Raw genomic sequence first — 26,691 nt, forward strand, 5'->3', positions numbered from 1 at the left:
GCTGTGCCAGACCTGCTGCCGCCCAGAGCTCCCGGCTTCTGCTGTGTTGCTGTAGGGACCGTAATGCTGGGTGGGTTTGCCTGGAGCCTCCGTGTGTGGCATGGGCTGGCTGGCAGGGAACGGAAGCTTCAGCTGTAGAAGCCCCAAACCAAGAAACAGTTCTCATCCCCAGCCTGGAAGAGAGGCCCCAGATGCACGAACTAAAGGCCCAGTAGATGGAAGACGAATAATTTGTTTCCTCCCCAAACACCAGCATTTATTATTAAAAAAACAATCAAACAAACCGCTTGTGTTTTTTATTAATGGTACTTGATGGGGGATGGTAGAGCATGCTGTATATGCAGCCAGTGAAATGGCGGCATTGATGTCTGAAGGGAAGCAACAACCATGCAGAGCGATCTGCTTCATTTTGTAGCTTCCATACTCTGCCTGCTCGTCCTGCCACGCTTTGCCAGTATGCTATGTTGGTGAATAAACAACACTAAAATACATTGTTTCAGAGAGATTTTCTCTTCTATTCATTAGGTAACGGTTTTCAATTTTTTTTTAATCTCAAATTTGCTTTTTATAAAAGTCAGATTTTGATATTGGAAGTTTCCATGTATATTGTCTTTCTCTGCTGCATATTCACTTCATCGCCTAAGAAAACAAATTGGTCAAATAATTGCAATACAAATTGACCCACTGGAATGCATGCAAGTTTAAATTACCTTCTTCTGGCCACTCATGTAGCAGAGAGACATTTCAGGGCTGCACAAATTCTGTTTCTTACTTAAATTATCACAGCCCCCTGACTATAAGAAAACATTCCAAGAGAGAAATTTTATCCTTGTTTTGTCTTATAAGAAATAGGAGTCTTTATTCCTTGTGGTGGTTTGCTCTTCAGTCACAGGTGGAAAATGTGGAACTGTGAGTCTGCACATCTAAGGAAGGAAGTCTACAAATACTCGGTAAGTGATGCTTAGGACTATTGTAGCAGGTATGTCTCCTTAAACTGGGAGATTCAAGTAGAGCATCTGTCCAACAGTACACAAGCCATTAATTCCATAGAAGTTTTAAGCAACTTTGCAGATTTCTTTTAAAAATTGTTACAGTGGTGTGAAAGGAATGGCTTATGTTTCTATGAATGCATTTTTTTATTTTTCATTGCCTGACTTTAAGACACACAGAATCTGCTCAGTGCTATGTTGGGATACTTTAATTTTGTTTTCAGTAAAGAGTGGTAGCATTGCAAGCTTGCCAAATGTTAACCAAATGACTTCAGATACTATCATGAAAGGATTAAGGCTGTTGAAGAGGATGGTGTAGGAACCAGTGGAGAATAAAATAACACTTATATACCTTGTAACTCTGGCACTGCTTGTATGAAATTTCTTCAAAAGGTAGAAAGGGTAGTAATTAAGGGAGGCACAATTAAGAGTGTGGTAGATACTAGAATAACTGTTATATATATACATCTAAGGATATGTTCCGCTAGAAAGAATAGGGCTGTGGGAGTTAATGCATGCAGGTTTTAACTGGAGTGTTTCCGTTTAGCTATAGAACATGAAAGCTATGTTTTATTTTTACGAGTTGTCTTTGAGATTCTTTACTTGTCAGGGGATATAAAATTGCTCTTAATGTGGGAGCTGAACAATGATCTCAGCTTTTTGATACCACATTGTAGTTTGATTTTTTTCTTTCCCTAGGTTTGACTACTGTTAACATTGTAGGACTGATTGGCGGGGACTAGTTGTTTTTGTTGTTAGTGAAGGCAAAATGGAAAGAGAGGAGAATGGTCCACACTGCTGAAGTCTGTGGGGAGGTCTCTTTTGAAAGGCGGGCAGCATTAAGGGGATCTTGCTGCGGATCCTCCCGTTAGATAGGAGGATAAAAGGGGACAGGGCAGCATGCAGGTCTGTCTGCTTCTTTCACTCTCTCCCCCTATCCTTGGCTTTAGGAGATCAGAAATCATTTTGACCTAAGCAGGAGCTGAAGGAAGAACTCAAATCCGTCTGGAGGACTCAACTGTTTGTGTGGACAAACTGCAGGGTCTGACACGGTAAGGGAAGACGATTCAAGTGAGACGTCCCTCTCTACAGCCTTTCTCTAGGATGAACTGTCTTACCAGTTTTCTTTTCTTCCAGCAAGTGTTTGAATTGCTTTGCAAAAAAATGTCTTTAGTGTCCTCACTATGATGTGGAATGGAAATATGCATTTTTTCCACAGGGTAGGAGGCACCGCTTGGTTTCACTCTCTTCCCAGTCAGGAACTTTAATTTATTCTGCCTTAGAAAACTTCAGTGAATTGTGAAATTATATTTAAAGGAAAAAATAATTTAGCTTTTAAAAACACTTTGCTTTTTATTAATAACAGTTGGATCATAGTGCCTAATGAAGCTTTGTAGAGAGCATGTTGATGTCTTTCTTAAAGATAGAGCAGTTGTCGCCCTTTACTGTTAAGTTCACAGCAACTTCCTAGTGACTTCAGAGTTATTTGCCAAGCAGTGACAAAAGGAAAGACACAGTCTGACATACTGGATAGCTACACAGTATAAAGACTTAGAAAAGTTTTTTGCAAGGAAATCAGTCTGGTGATTGATAGAGCATTAAGCATACGCTCTGTGTTTAAATGCATAGAGCACAATACCTAAAACTTAAAATTAGTGTCTTAGATAATCCACAATGATCTGTAATCCCCAGGGACAGGCTACTTGAGGTACTTACATTGTGTTTGGACAATTTAATAATTATGAAAATATATATAGTGTAATTTTATTTTGTTGATATTAGGTTAAGACATCTTAACACTGTCTCAGGACCTTGAAACATGATTATTGATTTATCACAGTTCTATGAACAGCTTTTCTGACATATTATACCTCAATGTCACCATTTAGCTTCTGCTTGCCTTCGGAAGCTATGTAACGAACTCAAACCAATGGTAATGATTTCTTGGGAAACGTCTCCTGATGTGTTGCTTGGAAAGCTGTTGTTTTATTACCTATTTCCTGGGTAAGGACTGGTTTATGCCATTAGCGTCTTCCTTAAAGGTCATGTTCTGGGGTGTTTTTTCTTTCTGACATTTGTCCACATTCAGCACATATGGAAAAATTAAGTTTGCAGATGTGACCTATGTTGAGTATGATAATATTTCTGAAATAAATCAAAACTAATTTGCCTAGAAATATTATTGAGGAACTGTTTTAAATGTCAGCGTGCTAGTGAAATTAACAGTTGTTCTTTTATTGAGCATGCTGTTCTGCTGAAGTTACCCTCTTAGCAATTGTCGAAGTATAAAATCTGTTCTGAAAACCATCTTTGCCATTTATTACTGAGGATGTTTACACTCATAAAAGTTCCTAGATTGACCACAGTGTTCAATTGGAAATATATTATGTTAAAGTTACCTTGAGCATTTGTATGAAATTTTCTGTCCTGTCCTGTGTAGTTGTGCAAAGGACTTGATGAGACCTAGTCATGACAAGATTATTTCAGCCTGGATACTTAAGAGAGGAAATCTTGACTGTGCTGAAACAAGTGGAAAAAATTTTGAGTTATTTCATTGTTGTCAGTATTTAAACCAAATGTGAATGATGCATCTACCCAGCAACGCTACTGGTACAGTCACTTTGTTCAGATGTCTTACAGATACCTTTCTAAAATGAACTGGATTGATATTACTTACCAATTACAAGTGAGTGATATAATTTATATATTTTTACGTGGGCTTGTGAAATAAATAGATAGTACTATATATGTTGTTTCTGTGTTTGCACAGGTTAATGGCTGATCGAGTGCTCGTGATTGGCAGTGGAGGGAGAGAGCATGCGCTGGCCTGGAAGTTGGCCCAGTCTCCACATGTGAAACATGTGTTTGTTGCTCCAGGAAATGCAGGAACAGCTGACAATGGGAAAATTTCCAATTCAGGTAAAAAGGGGGGAAAGATAGAATATTGTGCCAAGTAATCAGTAATATGGGTGTTGGAATTGAAATAAAACTGACCACATTTGGGTTGAGTCGGTAGGAGATAACAATTATTCTTTTCTTTTACAGGTACCACAGATTTTTTAAGGCATAGACGTGTTTTTTTTATGTATGTTTTGTTTCTGAATTTTAGACCTGCCTAGTAAGTCATCATACTGTATCTATTTTTAGCCTAGCTTCTTAAGAGTGAGGCTTATATGAGACTGTGTATTTCTACACCTCATGTCTTTCCTCCCACTGTTATGCTTGAATTCACTTACCAATTTCATCAAAATGTAGCAGAGGTATAGAAAACTCAAAGTTATTAACTTCTGCGTAGAAACTTCATTGGTGTCTGCCCAGGCTGCTCAGCTAAATTTAGCTACAACATGCACTGCCATTGAGGAATCTTTGCTCAGCTGTTGAAATTGAGTTTCCTTATGAACTTACAGTTTTATGTTTTAAAGTTTTTATTCTCTTATGATAAGCAGCTTTTAAAAGTTTATATTGATTACATATAGCAAATAAAATATATTTAATAAGTTATCAGACGTATTAAAAACAGTAGTGCAAATTGGAAATGTTCACTGTTCCTTCTGGACTCTGTTATTAGTATATTGTTTGTTTCACTTTGCTCTTCATGGGCTGTTTCATTATTTTAATCATACTTCTTAGGGAGATAGAACAATGACATTCTCATCTCCCCTCTCTTATTTAGGCTTTACAGTGGTAACAATTAAATTTCCTTTTCCTTTTCAGCTGTATTAGTGAGCAATCACACTATTGTTACCCAGTTCTGTAAAGATCATAACATTGGACTTGTGTTAGTTGGACAAGAAGCTCTTTTGGCAGCTGGTAAGGCTGAAATAAATTAACTTGGCAGTAAAAATGAGTACCTTGAATTCTGCTTTTGAAATGATGTCTTCCGGATCTTAGGATACACACGACTTAACTAAACTGAAGAGCAAGAAAATTTGGGTTATCTTGTAAATGTAAATTGTAGTTACTGAAAACAGTTGGCTTCATAGCTATATGCTGCTTTTTGCATGTTAGAGATCAGCAGGGGAAATAATTCAGGATCAAGAATCAGTAATGGCTACAAGTACTCTTGTTTCTTCTGCTCTGCTTTCCTTTATATAAAGAATTTTCTTGCAATAGTCCTAACATTGTTGCTGTAGGCAACAGTACCCAGACTGTCACGTGCATTTATTGTAATGTGCATCTCCATGTCTTCAATAGTGAACAGAAGTACCAGACAGTCCTAACTGTGACAGTTCTAAGTAATGTAAGGAGCTAAAGACCTCTTAAGACTAAATGATAAAGCAGGTCATTGGATATGCAGAACCTTATTTTAAAGGATGAATTAGCTGTTTGAGACAAGGAAAAATGTAACAGACTGCCGGAATGGTTATGTGGTTTTCCTTTTGTCAAAATGACTTGATGTTTCCAAAGAGATTACTTTGTTCTTTTGCTCAATTTGATAATTAGGGATTGTTGATGACTTGAGAGCAGCAGGAGTTAGGTGTTTTGGACCATCTGCAAAAGCAGCCCAGCTGGCATCCAACACTAGTTTTGCCAAAGCCTTTCTGGATCGACATGGGATCCCAACAGCAAGATGGAAAGCCTTCACCAATCCCCAGGAAGCTTGTAGGTTTATTATCAGGTAACTGTTTTGATACTGGAAACTCCTCTGTCAGGTTTTCTATGCATTTGGCCTTCACCCATGATAGTTACCTAGAACTAGGTAACTTTTCAACTGTTGTCGTTCTTCTCAAATAGCTGCTGAATGAATTAGTTTTGAAGAGACAGATGGTGAAGGTGCAGGGAACTTAGGTTGATTTTTCTGTTCACAGATCACAGCTCTTCTTTGATCAGCTTCTTCAGGATGCTAGTTAGCCATTTAAAAGACAAAAAATGGTGGCAGAAAAAAATATTTCAATAGATCTTTCTCTAAGGGTAAGAATAATTTCTACACAGATACCAGCAAAATGCTATCTGTGGAGTGCTTTGGGAGGGACTGGTCAAACACTCATAACTTAAGGAGGATACTCTTATTTCTTCAAGGCTAGGCAGCATCTCTCTTACACGGAGAGAGAAATGTAACTGCATATGTCTGTAGTTGCTTTGAGTGGTAATGCCTCTGAAGTCAGGGGATCCTTTGGGAGTGTAACTTACCACTGTGACTATTTTGGTCCAGTCCCACAGCAGCTGCTCTGTTCAGCTACGCTGGACTGTGGCTGTGTGTCGGTTTCATGGACTTCTTGTCTTTGCTGTCACATGCTACATGTGGTATAATCTAGTGGAACTTTTTTTTTTTTAAATAAAAACAACCTTTTCACTGACTTTGCTCTGTAACAGCATTTAGTCTCTATTACTGCCGTGTAAAGAAACAGGCCAACAACTTGTATGTCTGTAAGCGTGCATAAGACTCACGTCAGCACACTGCGATATGGAGAAAGGGAGCTTTGTGTGAGCCTGCTTTGGCTGCTTGTATAAATCTAGGGTTGAGATTTGTCCTAATATAAATCATAATGTAGAAAGGAGGAATGAGGTGTTATTTCAGAAAACAGGCTAGTAGTGTGTAGAATCAGCTCTTCAAAAGGGACATTTTATTTGACCGTCCACAAGCCGAGGAGAGGTGAATGGATAAAGTGTAGTTATGTTGTTTTGTTCTTTTTTTTTTCTTTTAGATTGAGTTTGCATTTAAGAGTAAGTGGAGCAATTCTGAGGATACAGTGTTAATACACTAGTTCTAACATCCTTTACATGCAAGACCTAACTTAGCCTTAACTTTGTAACTCTGAAGAGAACTTCCATAGTGGTTTATAAGATTATGTACTGTAATCCGGTGTTATGAAACTGTAAATCATCAATGAGTTCATCTTTCCAAACCTATGACAGGAATAAAACAGTAAGCCAACTCAGGGAAAAGAGGAAGAAACTGCAAGGTGTTAAAGCTCAGCAACTTGTCCAAGGATATACATTGAGTTGGTGTCACAACCAACACCAGAATTAATGGATTTCTGGTTCACAGTCCTGTGCTGAGGGCTGTAGGAGCCCATTCACCTCCATGACAGGATGGGCTAGCAGGGAATGTATTTCTCTGAAGTGTTATTCTTCAGCTGTTCAGAAAGAAGGAAAGAATATGAGAGGCATTCAGCTTAAAAATGATAATTTCACTGGATGCAGTAGGGATACCTGAATCTCACTTTTGCTTTCATTTAAAGCACAGACTTTCCTGCACGAGTTGTACGAGCGAGGGGCCCTGCTGCTAGAAAAGAAGTGACTATTGCAGCCAGCAAAGAGGAAGCCTGCAGAGCTGTCCAAGAGATTATGCAGGTGGATAAATCTTCAGTTAATCAGCAGGAATCCAATTCTTGATGTTCTATAGCCCATGAATTTGTAATTTCAGCCACAGGAAGAAAGTATTTTCAGGAGAAACTTGCCCATTTGACTAAGGAATTTCTCTGGGTATCATCCTCAAATTCCTCATGTTTGCCCCAGACAGTGGGCAGTGAGCAGGGCTTTGTAGAATTTGTGACTGAACTCTCATTCCAGCACTGAGTCCTGCTGCCCTGCCCCTCCAACTGTTTCATGTTTCTTTGGCTCCCGAGGTCTGATAAGGTGCATTTCAATGTCCCTTCCTTATCTCCATATGAGAGTCTATTAGCTTTGCTCAACATACCAGAATTCAAGAAAGCTGCTACTTTTCATCTACATTGTTATTTTTCTGTTAAAAGAAAATAAAGACAGGATTTAGCTAGTAGATGCCATGTTTGCTAACTGGAGAAATTTATTATTTTTGTACAGGACAGAATGTTTGGAGAGATGGTTGTTATTGAAGAACTTCTTCAAGGGGAAGAACTTTCTGTATGTGATCGACGGTGTGGTTGTGTGCTTTTATTCTTTGGCATTAGTGCTATGCTCTGTGCATAAACATACAAGTTTATTGTTTCAAATAGTTTTTTTGTTTTATTTGCACTTACATAAATAAATATGCAATCTAAGCAATTTGATGTCATACTAATGTCATAGTAATCAATGTATGTTATCAATAGAATTTTCTCCTACATTAGCCATAAAATTGCAATTATGGTGATCTTTTTAGGTAGAAAGTGATCTTTTTTTCCTAAAGTGACCTAAAACATGTTTCTATGGACTTTGTCTTTGTAATTCTTGTTACATCAATAATCTCTGCTAATATTTAGTGCCTATTTTAGCACTTTCCTTATCGTGGATTGCTACTCAGTGGCAGGATAAAACTTAAGCAAGCATATTATATGCCACATGCAAAACTGCCAACAAGTTCTCTGTGCAAGATCTGTCCTGTAACTGAGAATACCTCACACTCATTCAGGCCCCTGATCTGCAAACACAGATGTTTAACTTGAAACGTATGAATAATCTGTCAAGTCAATGAAGATTATTCACATGTCTGAAGGTAAGCCTATGTCCACGTGACTAATAGGTCAAAATCTAATTCATCAGAATGGAATTGTTGTGAGGGCTGCCATTCCTGTTGATTATTTAAAAATGAGAAAGCAAGCTCAGTGAATCCTTCAGGTCAGTGGGCTTGCAGCAGAATAAGTGGGACCTACTGCTTTCTGTCTTTGATTCCTAAATTTTCCTGGCAGAACTGAGCCTCAGCCTGTGACCAGCAGTCTTAACTTTCTTTTAGGACAGGACATTGTCACTGTTTCTGTGTTGTGTGTGTCTCTTAATAGTGCTTGTGCTTCACGGATGGTGTCACTGTTGCCTCAATGCCCCCAGTCCAGGCCCACAAACGATTATTGGATGGTGACCAGGGTCCAAACACTGGAGGGATGGGAGCCTATTGCCCAGTTCCTCAGGTATGCAGTCCTCCTTTTCAACCTGCAACAAGGCTGATCACATCTGTGGTTAAAATATATGTCCTTTAGTGCCCAATCTTGTTTCTATCACATAGGCCAGATTTCTTCCTGAATTGATTGATGCTTTGCTTGTGTAAGGGCAATACAGTGCTCAAACTTTAGTAGTCATTCTTTAGGATTTAATGAGCTAGTGTTCTGAGGAATGTTGTCTCTTTCACCTTTTCCATTATTCCTAAACTTGGTGTTTCTCTGCTCCGATTAGCATAACTTGAAATGTCCCTGGAAAACTCCATGCATGCCTGGAGTCTTTGTGTCTTGAACATAACCTTGCATTTCTTGTTGTTGATTCTTAATGCTGACTGCATTGTTCTAAATATGCTGCTGAAGTACATTATTAGTGTGTTTTTCTCTAAGCACAGAAACAATCTTACTGTGTACAGCCCAGGTTTCCAGTGTCTCAAACCTCCTTAAAATTTCTAAAGAAAGAACCAAACAAAAAAATCTTGGGAGACAGAGGATCAGTGCATCTGTCCTTCAGGTAGCAGCACCCTGATGGAAAGAGTGCACTGGCTGGGGGGAGAGCAGAAAACATAGCTGAGGCATTTACTTACCCCAGTCCTTCAAGGTCCTATGAGCTAGCCCAGCAAATGTCATCACTGTCTCAATCAGTTTGATGTTGATCGTCAGGTTCCAGAAGTACTTCTGGAGAAAATCAATGATGCTATCCTTCAACATGTTGTTGAGAGTATGAGACAAGAAGGAACAGCATATGTAGGTAAGTAAGCATTCAACTGAAAAACAAGGTAAAGTCATACCAAGATTAGTTTCATTGTTAGGGATTGATTTTGAATCCCAAATAGTATTTGTTTAAAAAAATAATTATTTTTTCATGCAGTATTAAGCCTCACTGGTTTGGCTTTTAGCTCTTCCTTTGGAGAGAAGAACTTTCATCTTTTCTCCACAAAACATACTGTATTTTTATTAAATGTTTTGTATTTAAACAGTTGCAACCAGACGTTCTGTAGTTCAAGGTATAACACATACTTAAGTACAGTTGTATTGTTCACTTCTATATACAGCAATTTAAGGGGTTTTTTTCTTAAGATCTTTGTCTTAAGGCTGTTTTGAAAATGGAGGGTGAAGCTCACAGCTGTCTTTTAATGCCAATGGCTGCTTTTGGTACTGAAGAGTGTCAGATCACATACATGTAAAGAGTTGGGTTCCAGTCTGCAATGTATTCTCTGCTATTTGGTAACTTTTTTAGAAAGTCCAAGTCCACAGTAAGAATATAGTGGGTGTTGAGCATTTTTAGGATGATGCTGGAGGACCTGATGCTTTATGGCGTTTAAATTTTCACACTTCTTATTCTCTGGGGATTGGTTGTCTGATTATACAGTGAAAGGCCTGCTTTAGATCACCACATGCATATATGTGTGTTGAGTAGAAATCACAGCATGCCATCCTCAATAAGTTTTTGTTTGTTCTTGTTTGTTAGTAGCAGTAATGAATTTTGGTTTGTTATTTTTGCCTGAAATACAGAATTACACATCTATATTTATGCATAACAGGAGTGCAGTTAATGGTAAGAAAACTGCGACATCTGCTTAATGAGTGGGATTTTATGTGACCTGTTTTTTTCATCCTGTCAGTTCCTTCTGATCTCTGATGACCTGCAATTAAAGGGCTGTAGCAGCAGGCGGAACTCAACTTTGTGATGCAGAGAGGTTGCTTTCCATTGTATTCGGTCTAAAATGTGATGTGATGTTCCTCAGGTTGTTGCTAGCCACTTTGTTGGTTATTTTGGAATTATTTGATTTGTGTGTAACTGCTTGCAGAATCCCTGCTCCTAATTCTTTACGGGTTGCAGAAATGCTTCCCACATTCCAAAATACTATGTTGCATTTAAAGGAGTTCTTGAAAAATAAACATTTACATTCATTTGCTTGGCTGTGTTCTTTCTGTTCAGGTGTGCTGCAGACAGGTTTAATGCTTACCAAAGATGGTGTGAAAATTTTAAACTTTAAATGTCAGTTTGGTGACCCTCAGTGCCAGGTGAGTGAAAGATACTGGAAACTTAAATATGCTTAGGGAAATGTATGTGATATATTTGGATCTATGTCTTATTTTATTTTAACTAATCAGCTTCTGTGAATTATTAATTAAAGAATTTAAGTTAAAGAGCTGTTGCTCAGATTGTATTTTTCTGGAGAGAAGTGGACTGGGAGGGGCCTAAATTCATGTTCCTTCTACATAATCTCACATGTCCTGTTGTAAATTTCTGCCTGTTACAAAGAGATACTGCAAATTAATGCTCACCTATAGTTTCCAAATCTACTCGTATAGGAAAATACAGTATTTTCCATTTGGCAGGTACAGATTTTACTCTATTAATTGAATTTTCCCTAAATTGAATTTCAACAAGTCAGCAAAATAAGAATTAACTTCTATCACTATGAAAATTTTCTGCAGGTAATTCTTCCATTGCTTAGAAATGATTTTTATGAAGTGATTCAAGCAACAATCGATGGCAAACTCTGCAGCTTCATGCCAGCCTGGTCAGAAAATAGTACAGCTGTGTGTGTGGTCATGGCAAGTCCAGGATACCCAGGAGACTATGACAAAGGCATGGAGGTAACAGGTAACTTCAGTAGGTTGTTTACTCTTTAATTTTAGCCTAGTACTTCAGTAAGTTTGCATTTACATTTTCTCCCAGGGAGCTGTACTGCTTTCCTCCACCCTACTCATCCGAATCTGCCTTCATCCATTATTCCTTGTCCTTGTGGAAAGGATCAGTAAGATCGTTTAACTGGAATGCATGCCTGTCCAGAGTAGCACAGGGGCTAAATGATTAAAATTACATCATTCTATAAAGCTCTGTAACTTGTTGCTGAGATAAGAAGGTGATGAGACATTATGTCCTTCTGAAACAACTCTGGTGCGTCCATGTGTAGTACTTCCACAAACTATACTGGAAACACGGACCACAGTGTTGTCAGCTCATGACTGCTTATTGCTAGTTTTGCTCCCTTGCTGGGAGGTTACTTGATCTTAGCTAATGCCTGACCAAGTGATAAGGATGAGACTTGAGGACCTGTGGCCCTTAAAATAGGAGCGGTTTATGCCTCCACCATCAGCTTGGTTCCATTCCTTGTGCCAGCCAGCCAGGTCATTACTGTGTAATACTAGTAAGAACTTCTTCTTCACAGGGCTTAAAGGGTTTTTGGGAAATTGGGCATGTGGGCTTTAGATCAATACTAATTGTCTGTGTTAAAATTCTTGAGGTTTAATATTAAGATTAAAATTTTTTTAAATGTTTTGAATCAGAAGGAACTGTTGCAGAACTATTTCTTTCCCCTCAGCTACTGCTTTGCCAGTACAACACTATGCCTTGTGTAAAGCAACCCAGACAGCTGACCTTATTTCAAGGCCACCTTATTTTTGTCAGAACTCCAGTTACCCTATATCGCCCAGGGAGGAGGTCATGTTATATTGCTTTTTCTCTTGTCAAGATTTCTGCTGTCATGTTCTCCTTGCCCACCATCCTCTTCCGGTTCACTCACTGTATTTATTTTGTTTTGTCAGTGATATTCTGCAAAACTGCATTTCTGTAACTGTAAAAATCCAAACCAAGTAACTGAATTAATACCTCTGCTAATGAGCTGTCTTTCATTAGACATACTCAGGAACTTTTTTTAGGTTGGTATTCATACTTTTAGGAGTGAGGTTGTATGACCATCCTGCTTATTAATCACAAAAGAGGGCAGTCAAAGCAATGAAATTCAATTCATTCCTTTTATTATTATACTCCAACCCCTGGAATTTTGTGGGGTTTATTCATTTTTTTCCTATTTTCCACATTGGTTCCCACATTTTAATGTCTTTAATAAACATTTTATTCTGGAGTATTTGCTAAAACGGTGGGAAGGAGTTAGGTTTCCGTTGCAGCAAGGCCAGCTGGGGCTCAGCTTTGACCTTGTCAGGGCAGTGCTGTGGCAACGTAACACACTGTACTTTCAGCGAGTATAAAGGTCTCTTCGACTTGTTTATAAAAATCTGTCTAGCTGACAGCAAGGGGAAAACTGTGTTTTGTTTCACTTTTTCCAAATGATGACGGTAGTTCCTCCTCTTCCCTTATCTTCTCCTCAAAATATGAATCTAAAAAAACCCTGAGCAATTTTGCTTTCCTCTAACAGGAAAATACTTGTAAACAAATTAAAAGAACAAAATATGTCATTTGTTTTAGCTATTGGGCAGCCACCTGCAAGTGTTTATGGAGTACTGATTCCAGGTATGGTAGGGAATTTTGTGGAGTGGGCACAGCAGAACAGCAAGGGGAGTGCTGAGGTAACATTAACGCTAATGGTTTAATATCAGGGAGAGGAGAGAATCCAAGCAGTAAACTGCTATGAATTGTGATTTTGTACAGGAAAGCCCTGCACAAATTACTCACAATTACAATACTCAGCACAGTTTTGCCCTGGCACAGGCTATTTATATGTCCTGTTGTGGCTCCTGGATCCCTTATTTCTGTTCCTGTGTCATCTGTGTCCTCACTGGATGTCTCAGAAGGGAGTCTTAGGGACAGTGAAGTGGGATACCCTTCAATGGTAATGCTGTTTCTTGGAAGAAAGGTAAGGTAGGAAGCTTTATTGTTATTCTCCCTTGCCTGAAGAAAGGACTTCAATCTTCACTGCTTTGCCAACATAGTATGTGATTTAAGATACTCACGGAGTTCCTTTTGCTTTTGTAGGGCTGCTGCAAGCCAAAGAGTTAGGGCTGGAGGTGTTCCATGCTGGCACAACGCTGAAGGATGGAAGAGTGGTGACAAGTGGTGGCAGAGTCCTGTCCATTACTGCTGTTAAGGAGGACCTGATGAAAGCACTGGGAGAAGCCAACAGGGGTGTAGCAGCCATACGTTTCAAGGGTGCCACTTACAGGAAGGATATTGGCCATCGTGGTATACGGCTTCTCAAACAGTCTCTGTATGTAAGCAAAGGCACGAGCAGAAATAGATGCTAGTCCAAAGTTTTATATCTGTTGTTCCCATTTGTGTGATGAATGATGGTCTATGCATAAAGTGTCACTACTGCTGCTAGCATGTCCTTTACTTTCCCTTTACAGGGGTCTAATATACAAAGAGAGACACGTGGAAGCTGTAACCAGTGATGTTTTATTTCATCAGCCGGAAACATCAATTGTAAGTGGTACTAGATCAGGTAAGATGGGGAACAATCTTTGAATTTCTTCGGTATATTGAATGCAACAGAACTCTTTTTTCCACAGGAGGTGAGCAATGCATTCTTGGCATTGAAATTGTGCTTGAGAAACTGGGCTGAGGTCACCACGAAGAAAGAAAATTCCCATTTCTTTCTCATCACTCCTCTTTTGCTTAATTAAAAATAGTTTGCTTAACATGGGGATGATTTCACTTCTTCAAGGTTAGTCTAGTGAACAGAATAACTCCTGGATTAATGGATTAATGGAATAGTTTTGTATGTCACTGGACAGAAATGATCCTACCAGGATCCAGTATATAGGAGTACAACATCCAAACAGTTATTAGGGTGTGGCTAACAATCACTGAACTTGTTATTTGCTCTTCAGAATATGTTCTTACTCTTAGCAGTGATCTGCTGAGGAAAATTTCTTGATTTTTCTCCCCTTAGAAAAAAGTAGTTGCATAAAGAAAAAAAGGCGAGCTGTTAAAAGTTTGGTAAAATGTTTAACCTTTGCTATACACAATTCATAGGTCACATATACAGAATAATAAAGATCTATTTACACCATGAAATATTTTACTTTGGGGTCGATGCTTCATAAAGCTGTGCATGTTTCTGTCAGTGGACACAGTGCTGTCTTCTCCAAGAAATCATAATTTGCAGTACTTGCCATGATGAGTGTTTTGGGTCTTTTTATTTCCCTTAAAAATGATCCTTGACATGTTTGTACTTGGCAGGCAGTCATTCAGAAGTAGGAGGCTTTGCTGGTTTCTTTGACTTAAAAGCGTCTGGTTATGATGATCCTATCCTGGTATCTCAAACTAAAGGCCTTGGACCTAAACTGCAGGTAACTGCAACTTGACTGTAGCAAAGCTTATGTTATGTCCCAAGACTGTTTTAAATGCCACAGCCAATTGCACCATCTGCACCTTTCTGAGCATTTTAACTACATCTCAAGGCCACTGCAGTGGTCATTTGAACTTTGTAGATGATCTTTTGAGCAGGGCCTGTGCATATGTCATCGAGAATCTGGAAGTTCTGGGTATTTTGTGATGAAATGATAATAAACCAAAACATTTAGCTGGGCACTTGAGGAACTAAGAACCAGAATTTCTACTGTAAAATAGATGATCCATTGGCTTTGAGAAAGATCAGTTCAGAGAGGAATTGGTTCAGTGAAGTGCTGAAATGGAACTGTCAGACTTAGCTTAATAAATTGTATGCAGAGACATAGTATAATTACTGCTGTCTGGGCACTGGGAAAAGAAGGATAGAGGAGATGAGAATAAACATTAAAGAGGAAAAGAAGCCAATAGATAAAGAATGCTAATTACACCAGAACACATAGGATAAGTTGGGCCAGGAATATATTTATATATTGAATCAGAAGAAGGCTTTCAGCCTTCAGAGGAGTGGAGGTCTGAAGCTGCCTTTCACTGATCAAACACAGCGACTTAACTTGTTTCAAGTCGGTGTTTATACCTTTAGTAACGGGATGATATGACGTGGCTTCCTGCAACAGCAGGAGACTAAGCATAATAATCCAGAAGGTCTTTTGCAGTCTTGCATCCTTGGACACCTCTGAGCATGAAAAAGTGATTGGTGCTGGCTCTTGTGAGTCTTTGTTCCAACTGCTTGGCAGAGAGACATTCCAACTGTGTTTACACAGACTACTCCCAAGACTCTTCCTTGGCCAAAAAAAGTTGGCCAATGCCTATACAAATTATTACTATATCAGTGGGAGGGAGATGTTATAATGCAACAAAAGACATGGGTTGACTGGTTTCCATAGCACTTCTAAATCCACCAGCCAGTGAAAGATTCAGGCTTGTAATCCAAACTCAGACTTTGTTTAAGTGCTGATCTGTTACCATTTTGAAGCCAGTGATAGTATTTATCTGCACTTTTCCTTTGCCCGTCTTTCTGTACTGAGCTTTTTTGCACTGATATGACTACACTGATAGAGCTGTGCCAGTAAAAGATAGTTACCTTGAAAATTTATCCCTACATATGCAGCCTTTGTCCTATTTCAGACCCTGATATGATAACTGCCAGAGGTGAACTGCACTGTGTGATCTGATGCTGTGCATCTACATCAGCAGTTGGCACAAGTGGAACCGCTCTGGTGTATCCCTGACAGTGTAGAAACCTCTGCTTGTAATACAGTAGTGTAAATGTCGCCACTTTATAGAAGCCATGATGTCTGATTCAGGTTTCATTACTTGTAGGATGCAAACACTGTGATAACTTTTTTGAAACCAAATAACAGCCTTCACAAGGGAAATATTATTGCTTTGTGAAAGACCTGTCTTTAAAGGGAGCCTACAGACCAGGCCCACATTGTTGTATATGACATGAGATAGCTGAGATCAAAAGACTTCTTGGGGAGGGTGGGAGTGGAGCATCTCATTCCCTGTGGACTTGGAGAAGAAGAAGAAAACTGCTTAATAAATTGTTTCAGTTTTGCTGCATGGGCCAGTGAAATTAGTAGGCAAAAGTACTACAGAACACACAGTGATGTTTGAACAACCTGATTTTGGTTTTGGAAATTACTAGGGTGTTCTATAGGTTGAAAATCCTGGGAATTTGTAAGTGCTTTTAGACACCTCTTATTCTGGATTTGACATAATATTTCAAAAAGCAACCAACCAACCAACCCAAAATGATAATTTCTGGGTAGCTGGAGCTAGACTTTGAATTAATGTTTCAAAAAACAAACTAGATTTTTCTTTTCTCTACAAGAAAATGGGCTGGTTTCTCTTGATTTAAACTAGATGATGTACCAGGTTATCTTCTGCATGTATGTTCTATTGTGATTCTTTTCAGGGAAAAGAAGATTTCTGCTTATTTATCTGAGTAATATCTGAGTTTTGTGTATATCTTGTCACTGCTGCTGGTTCCCACCATGTTTTGCAGATCGCACAAGTATGTAAGAGACACGACACCATAGGTCAGGACCTGGTTGCCCTGTGTGTCAATGCCATCCTGGCTCAAGGAGCAGAGCCTCTGTTCTTCCTCAGTTATTTTTCCTGTGGCAAACTTGATGTTGAAGTGACTGAAACAATCAAAGAAGGAATAGCTGAAGCTTGCAGAAATGCAGCATGTGCTTTCCTGGGTATGAACACTCCCCTCCTTTGAGATTTGAAGGTTCTGATGTTGGAAGGATTAGTAGTGCAATAGACTTTGTAGGCAGAGGCAGTATGTGGCATTAGAATGGTTAGTTTCTGTTTGGTGGAAAAAACAGTCAAGCATTGGGCTTAAACTCGTCCTTATCTCTAAAATGGGTCAGCACAGAGGCATGATTTTTGCTGTTCACGCATTTGGCTGTTGATTCTTGCTTATTTATCATTGTACAAAGGAGAGCAAAACCGGATGCCTCACATTCTTGACGTGTTAATATGTTTTCATTCCCTCTCTGATATTTAGTCGTAGCAGGGAGGTGCCAGATAAGTAGCATGAAATGGAAAAAACCCTCACATTTCTTCTTTCATTAACTTCTTGAAGCTTTGTTTTGTTGAAGTCTTTGAGGTAAGATAAGAAACCAAGAAGGATTTTTAAAATATATCTGAATGTGCTGCTTAGGCTTCATGTCTCTGCAGCCATCCTGGATACGTTGCTTATTTTTGGAGATGCTATAGATTTAAAGTTAACAATAAAAACTGTTTACAGCTAGTGCTGACTGCTTTCTCTCCCCACTTAGGCAGGGAGATGGCTGAGGTGACTGGCATGTATTCTTCTGGAGAGTATGACCTGGCTGGCTTTGTGGTTGGTGCAATGGAGCGAGGCCAGATGCTTCTGGGGCTGCAGAGAGCTGATGAGGAGGATGTGCTTATTGGACTGTCCTCTTCTGGGATTCATGGCCGTGGCTTTAGCATCATAAGGAAGATTCTCTTAATGTCCTCCTTACACTACTCCTCACCAGCGCCTGGCAGTTGTGGTGACAAGACTCTAGGTACAGTATCTTTCTTCTCAAAAACAAACCTGCAAATGAATTGTGTTCAGACATTTTCATAACTAGGTGCTGCCAAAGGTTGTTCACTTCAGGATGGGTTAGGGTTAATCAGTTATTGTGGTAGGTATGTGGGGTTGCATCCACAGTTTTGGAAGAGTGGGCCAGCACTATTTCCCAAGGTTGTCTGCCACAAGGAGCAGAAGTGAACCTGTTCAGAGGAGCATTCCCACTAAACACCTAATGACCTTTTAAACAAATTGATTGAATTGACACTTTTGTTTGCAGGAGATATATTGCTGACCCCAGCAAAAATGTACAGTCCATCTTTGCTGCCTGTCCTTCGCTCAGGGCATGTGAAGACTTTTGCCTTCATTGCTGAGGAGGGGTTGCTGGAAGGCATCTCCAGAATCCTGCCAGAACATGTCAGCGCTGCCCTAGGTAAATATCAAAGATGACTGTTTCTGTTTGACAAAATTTACATACAGCATGGACTTGACTTTTCAGCTTTGGGTATCACCTGGTCAGTGCTTTTCCAAAAAGCCTACCAAAAACATTCCTATTTCAAGTAAGCATCAGCTGATGAGCACCACTCTCTCATTGGAGAAGGGAAATTTAAGGAGAGTTTGAAGGCGGCTCATCTCTAGGAGAAAAGGGATTTGAGAAGATTGTGTGTTCTGCAAGACACCTCTCCATACTAAATATTTTGACCAAACTTTGAAGCTTGTTGAGAGAACTAATTTGCATTATTTGCTCCACAGTATGTGTACACACACACATGTTTAATGCAATTTTGTGGTAGGTGGTAGCTTCCTCATAACAGATTAGCATTTGACATCTGTAAGTAAGGTAGAACTTCTTCTGTGTAAGCCAAAATTGAGTTACATTTTTATGTATTAATAAATTCAAAATATTAAAGAAAACCATATTAACGTGAGTCCAAAAATATTGTGAGGGTGGGGAGGGGGGAAGATGGCTGTCTGTCTGTATTTCTCTAGAATGAAATTAGAAAGGAAAGAAATAAACCCAGCTTACTAATGTGGTCCCCAACTTGCTTGCTAGTGCCTGGAACCACAGACAAGATAACAAGCCCAAGGGATTGTTAGTTTTCTAAAGTGAAGTCGAGATGACAAGTCTGCACCATCAAGCTTTCCAGAGACAGCCTAAGGCCATGCTTACATGAGTAGGGTCACTGTGAAAGACCATCCATGCTTCTCATCTGTGTGTAGACTGCTCAGCCCTGTTCCAGTCTGCCCATCCACACACCTAAGTATACACTCTTATACCAATTATTGATTCTTTGAAACATAAAACCAGTATCTGCTTAAGTAGTCTAAAAAAGCCAAAAGATGATTTGTCCCATGGCTCTTTTATCTCTTACAGAAGAGATATAAGTCATCTGTAGCTTTGTTCTTCTGGCTGATGAGGGATGAATACATTTTAATTTGCTGTCATTTCCTACATGTTCTCATTAGAAAGCCTAGAGAAGACTTGGCTTGCACAAATGATGACTAGAAACCTCTGGTCATGCAGCACACATAAATTTGACTGGAAGTTGGGTCAGTGTCCTCCTTGGACAGTATTCTTAAAATAGCAAGAATTAGTCTCTATCAGCTCTTGTAATATACCACTCTCATTGTATATAATAAAAGGTGAGTAGCAAACATTTGTGCTGACCATATACAAATTTCAATCATTTTCAGATGCTCTCACCTGGAAGATTCCTGAAATCTTCTGCTGGCTTTACAAAGAGGGAAACCTTTCTGAGGAGGAGATGGCTCAGACCTTTAATTGTGGGATCGGTGCAGTCTTGGTTGTGCCGAAGGACCTGGCTCAGCATGTTCTCAAGGACATACAGAGACATGAGGAAGCTTGGCTGATTGGCAAGGTTGTTACCCCTTGTCACACAGGTTAGCAGGAGTCCTAACAGGAAATGGAGATACAAAAATTAAACAGAGTATGGTTTGATTCCAAGTGTAACAGATTCATTGTCTCACTTCAGAGGGGTGGCGGCTCACTTTAGGATGCACTATTTAATTTTTAAGTTGATACAAGGTAAGTTGTCTTAGAGTGTGATTCTGTGAGGCACTGAGTATCTCCTGGGAGGTACAAGTTATACCCAGGTCTGCAGGCACTGAGGAGACTCCTTACTGCGAAGTTTGTGTAGTTCATGTCTTTTTTTCTGTCATTTCACTAGGCTGGAGGCTGCTTAACACCTTCACATCTAGATTTCATTATTAAATACATAGAGAAGTGAATGACTTGTTTTCAGAGTGACAATACTTGAATAGTGTCTTACCTAGGTACCTGGTTGAGACTCAAGTAAATCCCTCTGATGACAGTCTGCAAGGACTCACATTATTTAATTGATTATATTTTGCCACAATCATGGTAATCAACCCACCTCCTTTCCAACCCCTTCCCAACTCACATGGATCCTGTGTAAAGATTGAGGATAGGCCACAGCTGTGTACAGTCATATGTGATGGTAAGTCTTCATTCTGGTATGTCCATTGCTTGACATACAGCAAGACACGAGCCAAAATCCCTCTGGAAGCCAAACAGCTTGGGGAGGAGTTTGGGCAGCCAAAATGCAACCTCAGCTCTGTCGACATCATCTTCAGTTTAATTTTGCAGCATGAGAGAAAGAGGAAGACAGATGTAAAAGACAGGGATAATCCTTGAAAAGATTATGCCATACCTAGGCCTTTGGAGACAATTCTGCAATTGAGTAACACAAAAGAGATCAGCACAACTAGCATGAGTTGGTTTGTTCAAGTAATGTACATTTTTGTAGTTCAGTTAGTGCTAGCAGAAATTATTTGCTGATAGGTTTTTTTTTTAATTGAAACTTATGATTAGTAAACTATACAAAGTAAATTTAAATGGGAACATAAAATCTAGGGTATTTTAACTTTTTCCTCACATATTTGGAGGAGGTTCTCACATCAAAGTCAAGAATCTTCTTGAAGCCCTGCAGCCCAGCAGCCCCCAGCATCTGATGAATAATCCTGCTGTTGAGAGTCAACACCAACCCAGAAAGAACAAAGTTAAAGTGGCTGTTCTCATCTCTGGAACAGGTGAGCTTTCATTTCTTGTGTGATGATAATCCCACAGAGAAATGTCCTTACAAAAGGGAGGCTGAATTCAGCCCTGATAACAGTGCATCCACCTTGCTTTTTTTTTTTTTTGGTGGAGTCTATGGAGCCTTCTAAAACCAAGGCTGCATTTTGATTGGAAGTCAAGAAGGTGTACTCATTTGTACTGCTTAACAAATGAGCTTTATTAGTGCACAAATTCCTTAGTCCTCTTCTATTTGTGCAGTTGTTGAAAACAAGATTTTTGGTAGATAAACGGGACTGAGAGCCAATTCTGAGTGACGTAGGTGCTCATCTATTTCATGAATGTTTGCTCTCTCTTTATTTGAGGCACAAACCTTGCTGCGCTCATCAGTTACGCAAAAGAGCCAGGCAGTTGTGCTCAAGTTGTCCTTGTCATCTCCAACAAGTCTGGTGTGGAAGAACTACGAAATGCAGCCCGGGCTGGAATTCCCACCAGGGTAAAGATACCTGTTTCCTTTCCTTTTTATCACCAGTTCACAGCTACTGAATTTGTAGGTCTTCATGAAATGCTTGGTAAGCATTCATGTTTCACTTTTCTTTAAAACTTTTACATGGATAAGTGGATGTAGCACAAAGCACAAAGAGTTATCAGTAGAGGCAGAGCTGAAAGCTGCATGGACAGTGCTCACTGGAGGCTGTGAGTGTCTTCCCCATCTCTTCAGTGAGTGCTACAGTCCAGAGTTAGGAAGGGACTTAAAATTGCACATGCTGTGATGATTTGAGCCTGAGACTGTAGCCCATGCAGCTTCGAGCTTTAACTGAAATCAGGAAGACTTTAGGCTCTGTGAAACACATAAAATCATAGAATCATTTAGGTTGGAAAAGACCCTTAATATCATCAAGTCCAACATCAACCTAACACTTCAAGTCCACCACAAAACCATGGAATCATAGAATAATAGAATAGTTTGGGTTGCAAGGGACCTTTAAAGGTCAAACCATGTCCCTAAGTGCCACATCTACATGTCTTTTAAATACCTCCAGGCATGATGACTCAACCCCTTCCCTGGGCAGCCTGTTCCAATGCTTGACAACCCTTTTGGTGAAGAAATATTTCCTAATATCCAATCTAAACGTCCCCTGGTGCAACTTGAGGCCATTTCCTCTTGTCCTATTGCTAGTTACTTGGGAGAAGAGACTGACACCCACCTCTCTACAACCCCCTTTCAGGTAGCTGTAGAGAGCAACAAGGTCTCCCTTCAGCCTCCTTCTCTGCAGGCTAAATAATTCCAGTTCCCTCAGCCGCTCCTCATAAGACTTGTGCTCTAGACCCTTCACCAGCTTTGTTGCTCTTCTTTGGATGTGCTCCAGCACGAACATAAGCATGTTGTCTCCTTGACTCATCCCTTCTTAGAAAGACCTTTGTCTCATGTTGTGCTCAGTCAGTTTCACCGGCACCATACAAGTCTCTTCTCCTATCTGTGGTCAGTAGACTAGTACTGTGTTATGGAAACTTTTATTAGTTTGTTTCATAAAATAAAAAAAATACAGAAAGAGAGTAGTGTCATGTCATCATACTTGTCAAAGTATAGAACATGGCTTTTGAAAACATTCAACAACTTGGGATTTCAAATGCAGCCCACCAGGAGCTCTGCCTTCTAACCTTTAATGATTTTGAACAGTTACCATACTTGTACACCTACACACAGATGGAAATAAATACTGTTAGAGGGTTTCCATGCATTAAAAAGTTTTCAGCAAGCTTCCTCAACAGCTGAGTTGGATCCATGTTACTTTTTTTCTGGCAATATAAAGGCTCATCTCTGAGGAAAAAAGTTGCGTCAAAATTAATTCACATTTTCATAGGCAAGAGCATGACAGCTTTGTTAACCCCTTATTTGAATGTCTTCATGAACAGAGTCAGGAATCAACACTTGGGTGCTGGAGCTGAGAGGTGGAGTAGAAATAGAACAAGACTTGACTTCTCCCCTTACGCAGAATGGCTGGCTGGTGTGCTCTCTTTTAGATAAGTTCATTATTTTTAGTAAGCAACTATAGACTAACTGGTGGTGATGTTGTTGATGAGTCATCATTACTTTTACTTTAGTCTTTGGCTAGACATTCTCGAGTAAGAGGTCAGTATCTTCCGGTATGTTCCCCCTTATTTCCCTCTACACCACATTACTCACATGTTTCTCTTTTCATACTTGGCTTCTCTTTGTGCAGATTTTCTACACATCCTAGAAAGTATCCTGTGTGAAAGCTAGTGTTAACTAGCAAGTGATTGGGGTGTTCCTAGGAATGTTTGTATGAATGTGAAAAATCACAAATATCCTGAATAATATACAAACTTTTAAGGCCTCTAATGTCCTGGAATTAATCCATTTTGCTTTCTCTTTGTTGCCCAGGTAGCTGCTCTCATTCACGCACAGTTATTTCCTTGATACGGCTTTTGATCTGTTTTAATGTTTTAGGTGATCGATCACAAGTTATATGGAAGCCGCTCTGAATTTGACAGCACAATTGACCGAGTTCTTGAAGAATTCGCTGTTGAACTAATATGTCTGTCAGGATTTATGAGAATTTTGTCCAGTCCTTTTCTCAGAAAATGGAAAGGTAAGAAATTGTAACTGTAAAAGAGAAAGTAAAATATGGATGCTTGGTCTCACCAGAATTACACATAATTCTTCGTCTTTTGGTTAAATCTCCCACAGCCTTGCTGACACTGAGGAGTACATGTACATCCGTGGGGCTGCCCTGTGCTTCCATTCATTCCAGCCAGTGGGACTGTGCTGCGATTCTGACTGTGCATTGGCAGAGAAATGCCTTGTGCTGGCATAATGAGTACCAGAGGGGCAAAATCAGGGTCACAGAGTTGGTGTGTCTGCCTTCCTGCTGGGCAGGAGAAACACGTGTGGAGCAGGCAGCAGTTTGGTTCTGTCTGCAGTAGCGGACAGGTAGCATAGCTGTGTCATTTCTCAAGGAGCTGTGCTGGGGACTTGTGCTGAATTTACTCCTTGCAGCTGTTACTCAGAAAAAAATGGGAGGGAGATTGATTTCTCAATGCCTCTCCCTCCTGTGCTGCCCTGAGGGCTGCACAGCATAGCAGCACTCTGTACTCTGTGCTGGAAATACAGCCATTGCAGACCCTCGAGTGAATGTGGCTCTGCTGTGGGGCAGAGCATTCTTTAGATTTGCTCCAGGCCGGCGGAGAGGGGAACGCACACTCCTCTTGCCTCTTGCTCTGGGCGCCAAGTGCCAGCTCCTGAAGCCTTGCTCAGAAGTTACTCACTATGCAGATTGCATTTGGACAGGCTTCTTTGGGAATGATGTTTCCTATGAAAACCACTTCTCTCTGCACAGTGGCTCTGCATGAAGCTGCAGTGTGAAGTCCACTTCCAAGGCTCTCATCTGCAGCATGAGGGCTGGTCACCTGGGAGGGGAGAGACTTAAACTCCATCTGTCCATCCACAGATGCAAAAGCAAATGAGGTCCTTGGCCTTAACTGAAACATGCTTGCCTGGCTACTGCCAAAGCCAGCACACCATCACCTGTGTTCCTGAAAGCTCACTATTTCCTCAGAGCAGAGCAGCACCTCCTTAGGTTTCCTTAGAGATCATAACACCATGTGCATTTTTTGGTTTTGAACTTGAATCTGAACACGCCCTGTTACGTTCTGACTGCAGTTGGGACCATTTAAGCTCCTGAGTGGTACTCAATGCTGCTGTTTTGAACTGATGATCACATCTCGCTTCTATTTTTAAAGGAAATTAATTTGAAATTGATTTTTTTTTTCTTTTTTTTCTCCTCTCACTCTGATGCCCAGGGAAGATTTTGAATGCTTCCCCATCACTTTTCCCACCAATCAAGGATGGACATGCCCATCAGCAAGCCCTGCAAAGCAGATTCAAAGTCACAGGCTGCACCGTGCATTTTGTCCTGGTAAGTGTCCTCTTGCCTAACATTGAGTAAGTTATGAAAAGGAATTTGCTTTTTTTTTTTTCCTTTCTGAAGGCAGAAGCAGGAAGAGATAACAGGAATGTGTGGAAATCTTGGGACTGTTATCGGTAAAAACAGGAAGAGGTGGGGGTTACATTGCATTTGTGGTTTCTTGAGGTCCTGTCTTCTTCCTTGGTATCTGGGGAGTGTGTGTGTTCAGTTTGTCCTACTCTCAGGAAACTGCCCTCTGAATCTTCTAGTCCATGTCTCTCTTCCTGCTCTGCCCCCTAATGTAATGTAAGACTTTCTCCGCCCCATCCATAACCTTGCTGAGACTGTTCACCAGCCTCTTCTAAAAGACTCCCAATATTCCCATTTTAGGAGGAATCTAGTCCAAAAGCAGTGATATACCAGGAGCCGGTATCCGTGAAGGCAGACGATACTGAGGAGACACTGTCAGAAAGGGTGAAAGAAGCTGAGTGCCGGGCTTTTCCCATCGCCCTGCAGCTGGTGGCCAGTGGAGCAGTGCAGTTAGGAGCTGATGGTAAAACCTACTGGAAACAGGAGAGCCAAAGTCTCCATCTTCAAGAGGAGATGTGCACACCCTCACTCATGGCTCTGGAGCCTCAAAAAAATGATCTGGTGTAGCCAGGTTAATGAGCGGCTTGCTCTCTGCTCATCTTTCCTTTCTCCTCCCTCTTCCTCCTCCCTGCCCTCAATGTGCATCTCTTTGGCTGCAGGCATATCGGTGTCATGGGTTTCCATTCTGAGCTGTGACCCTTTTCCCTTAGCTTGCAGCTTTAGTTACACTCCTTTTGCAAAACTGGCGGTGGAAGCCAAGCTATCTTTTCAGATTTCAGATTTCTTTGTTCTGTTCTTTCATCTGTAAAGGAGAGAGATGCCGTGTTACAAATCAAAGAGGGGGCTTAAGCTGTAAATATGGTCTAATGCTTCAGAGGGAAATTAATTCTTCTGAGGGATCAATTTTTCTTGGCCACATCACATTGCAGAGCACCAAGAGCTTCACAAAGCAACCACAAACAGGAACCATGCTGCTGCAAGAGGGTGACCAGCTCCTGTTGGATGGAAGAGGCCAAACATGTCGGGGCAGATCAGAATTGCGGCCCAGCCTGGCATGGTGTAGACTTGGGAGGTGAAAAAAACATTAGGGACGAATGCATCATTCTGTGGGAGGAGGTGGGAGCCTACAAAGACCTCATCTTTGCGAGCCCCACCACCGTGGAAGTGCCTCACGGTATAGAGGAGAGGAGGGGCATGTAAACATGTGCCCCAGCATGGGAGCCAGAGTCTAGTGAGCTGCCAAGCAGGAGGTCAAAAGGCCAAAAAGGCAGGGAACCTTTAGAAAGCAAAACAAAATGAAACAAACTCCCCTTCACAGGTTATTTGTCAATATGATGTAACATTGCATACTGAACGTACTTGAAAGGGAGCAGCGCATAGACATTCCCAGAATTTCATATTAAAACATTTGGATCTTGAGGGATGAAAATTGGATTAGAAACACCAGATTTCAGGCATTTTTCTTCCTTCATCCTTGAAATCAGCAGAACAAGAACATCCTCAGCTTAATTTGGGAGTGGCAGGAAAATCTCAATTTTCTTTGCTGACTGAATGATTGGCGTGGTCCAGAGGGTTGCTGCTGTTAAATAAAACCTTTTTCTGTGGAAGCTTATATTGTATCTGCCAGAATAATGACTTGCATGCAAG

General features: G+C 40.4%; 1 protein-coding gene across 1 annotated transcript; it reads left to right on the forward strand.

The window, feature by feature from the left end:
• Window positions 1-3,756: 3,756 nt before the first annotated feature.
• Window positions 3,757-25,611, forward strand: LOC309414536 (trifunctional purine biosynthetic protein adenosine-3-like; the record flags this gene model as incomplete). The annotated part of the gene is made up of 21 exons (XM_082011878.1): window positions 3,757-3,908; window positions 4,704-4,799; window positions 5,433-5,607; window positions 7,172-7,283; window positions 7,755-7,814; window positions 8,669-8,794; window positions 9,482-9,569; window positions 10,761-10,846; window positions 11,264-11,432; window positions 13,545-13,776; window positions 13,916-14,010; window positions 14,751-14,860; window positions 16,930-17,128; window positions 17,714-17,965; window positions 18,251-18,403; window positions 19,666-19,872; window positions 20,899-21,042; window positions 21,391-21,521; window positions 23,499-23,640; window positions 24,851-24,966; window positions 25,345-25,611. Exons 1-21 carry the CDS (start codon window positions 3,764-3,766, stop codon window positions 25,609-25,611), a joined length of 3,105 nt encoding a protein of 1,034 aa, XP_081868004.1. The 5' UTR covers window positions 3,757-3,763.
• Between the last annotated feature and the right edge of the window lie 1,080 nt (window positions 25,612-26,691).

This window comes from Phaethon aethereus, assembly GCF_964289735.1.
Source record: "Phaethon aethereus genome assembly, chromosome: 1".
Lineage (NCBI taxonomy): Eukaryota > Metazoa > Chordata > Aves > Phaethontiformes > Phaethontidae > Phaethon > Phaethon aethereus.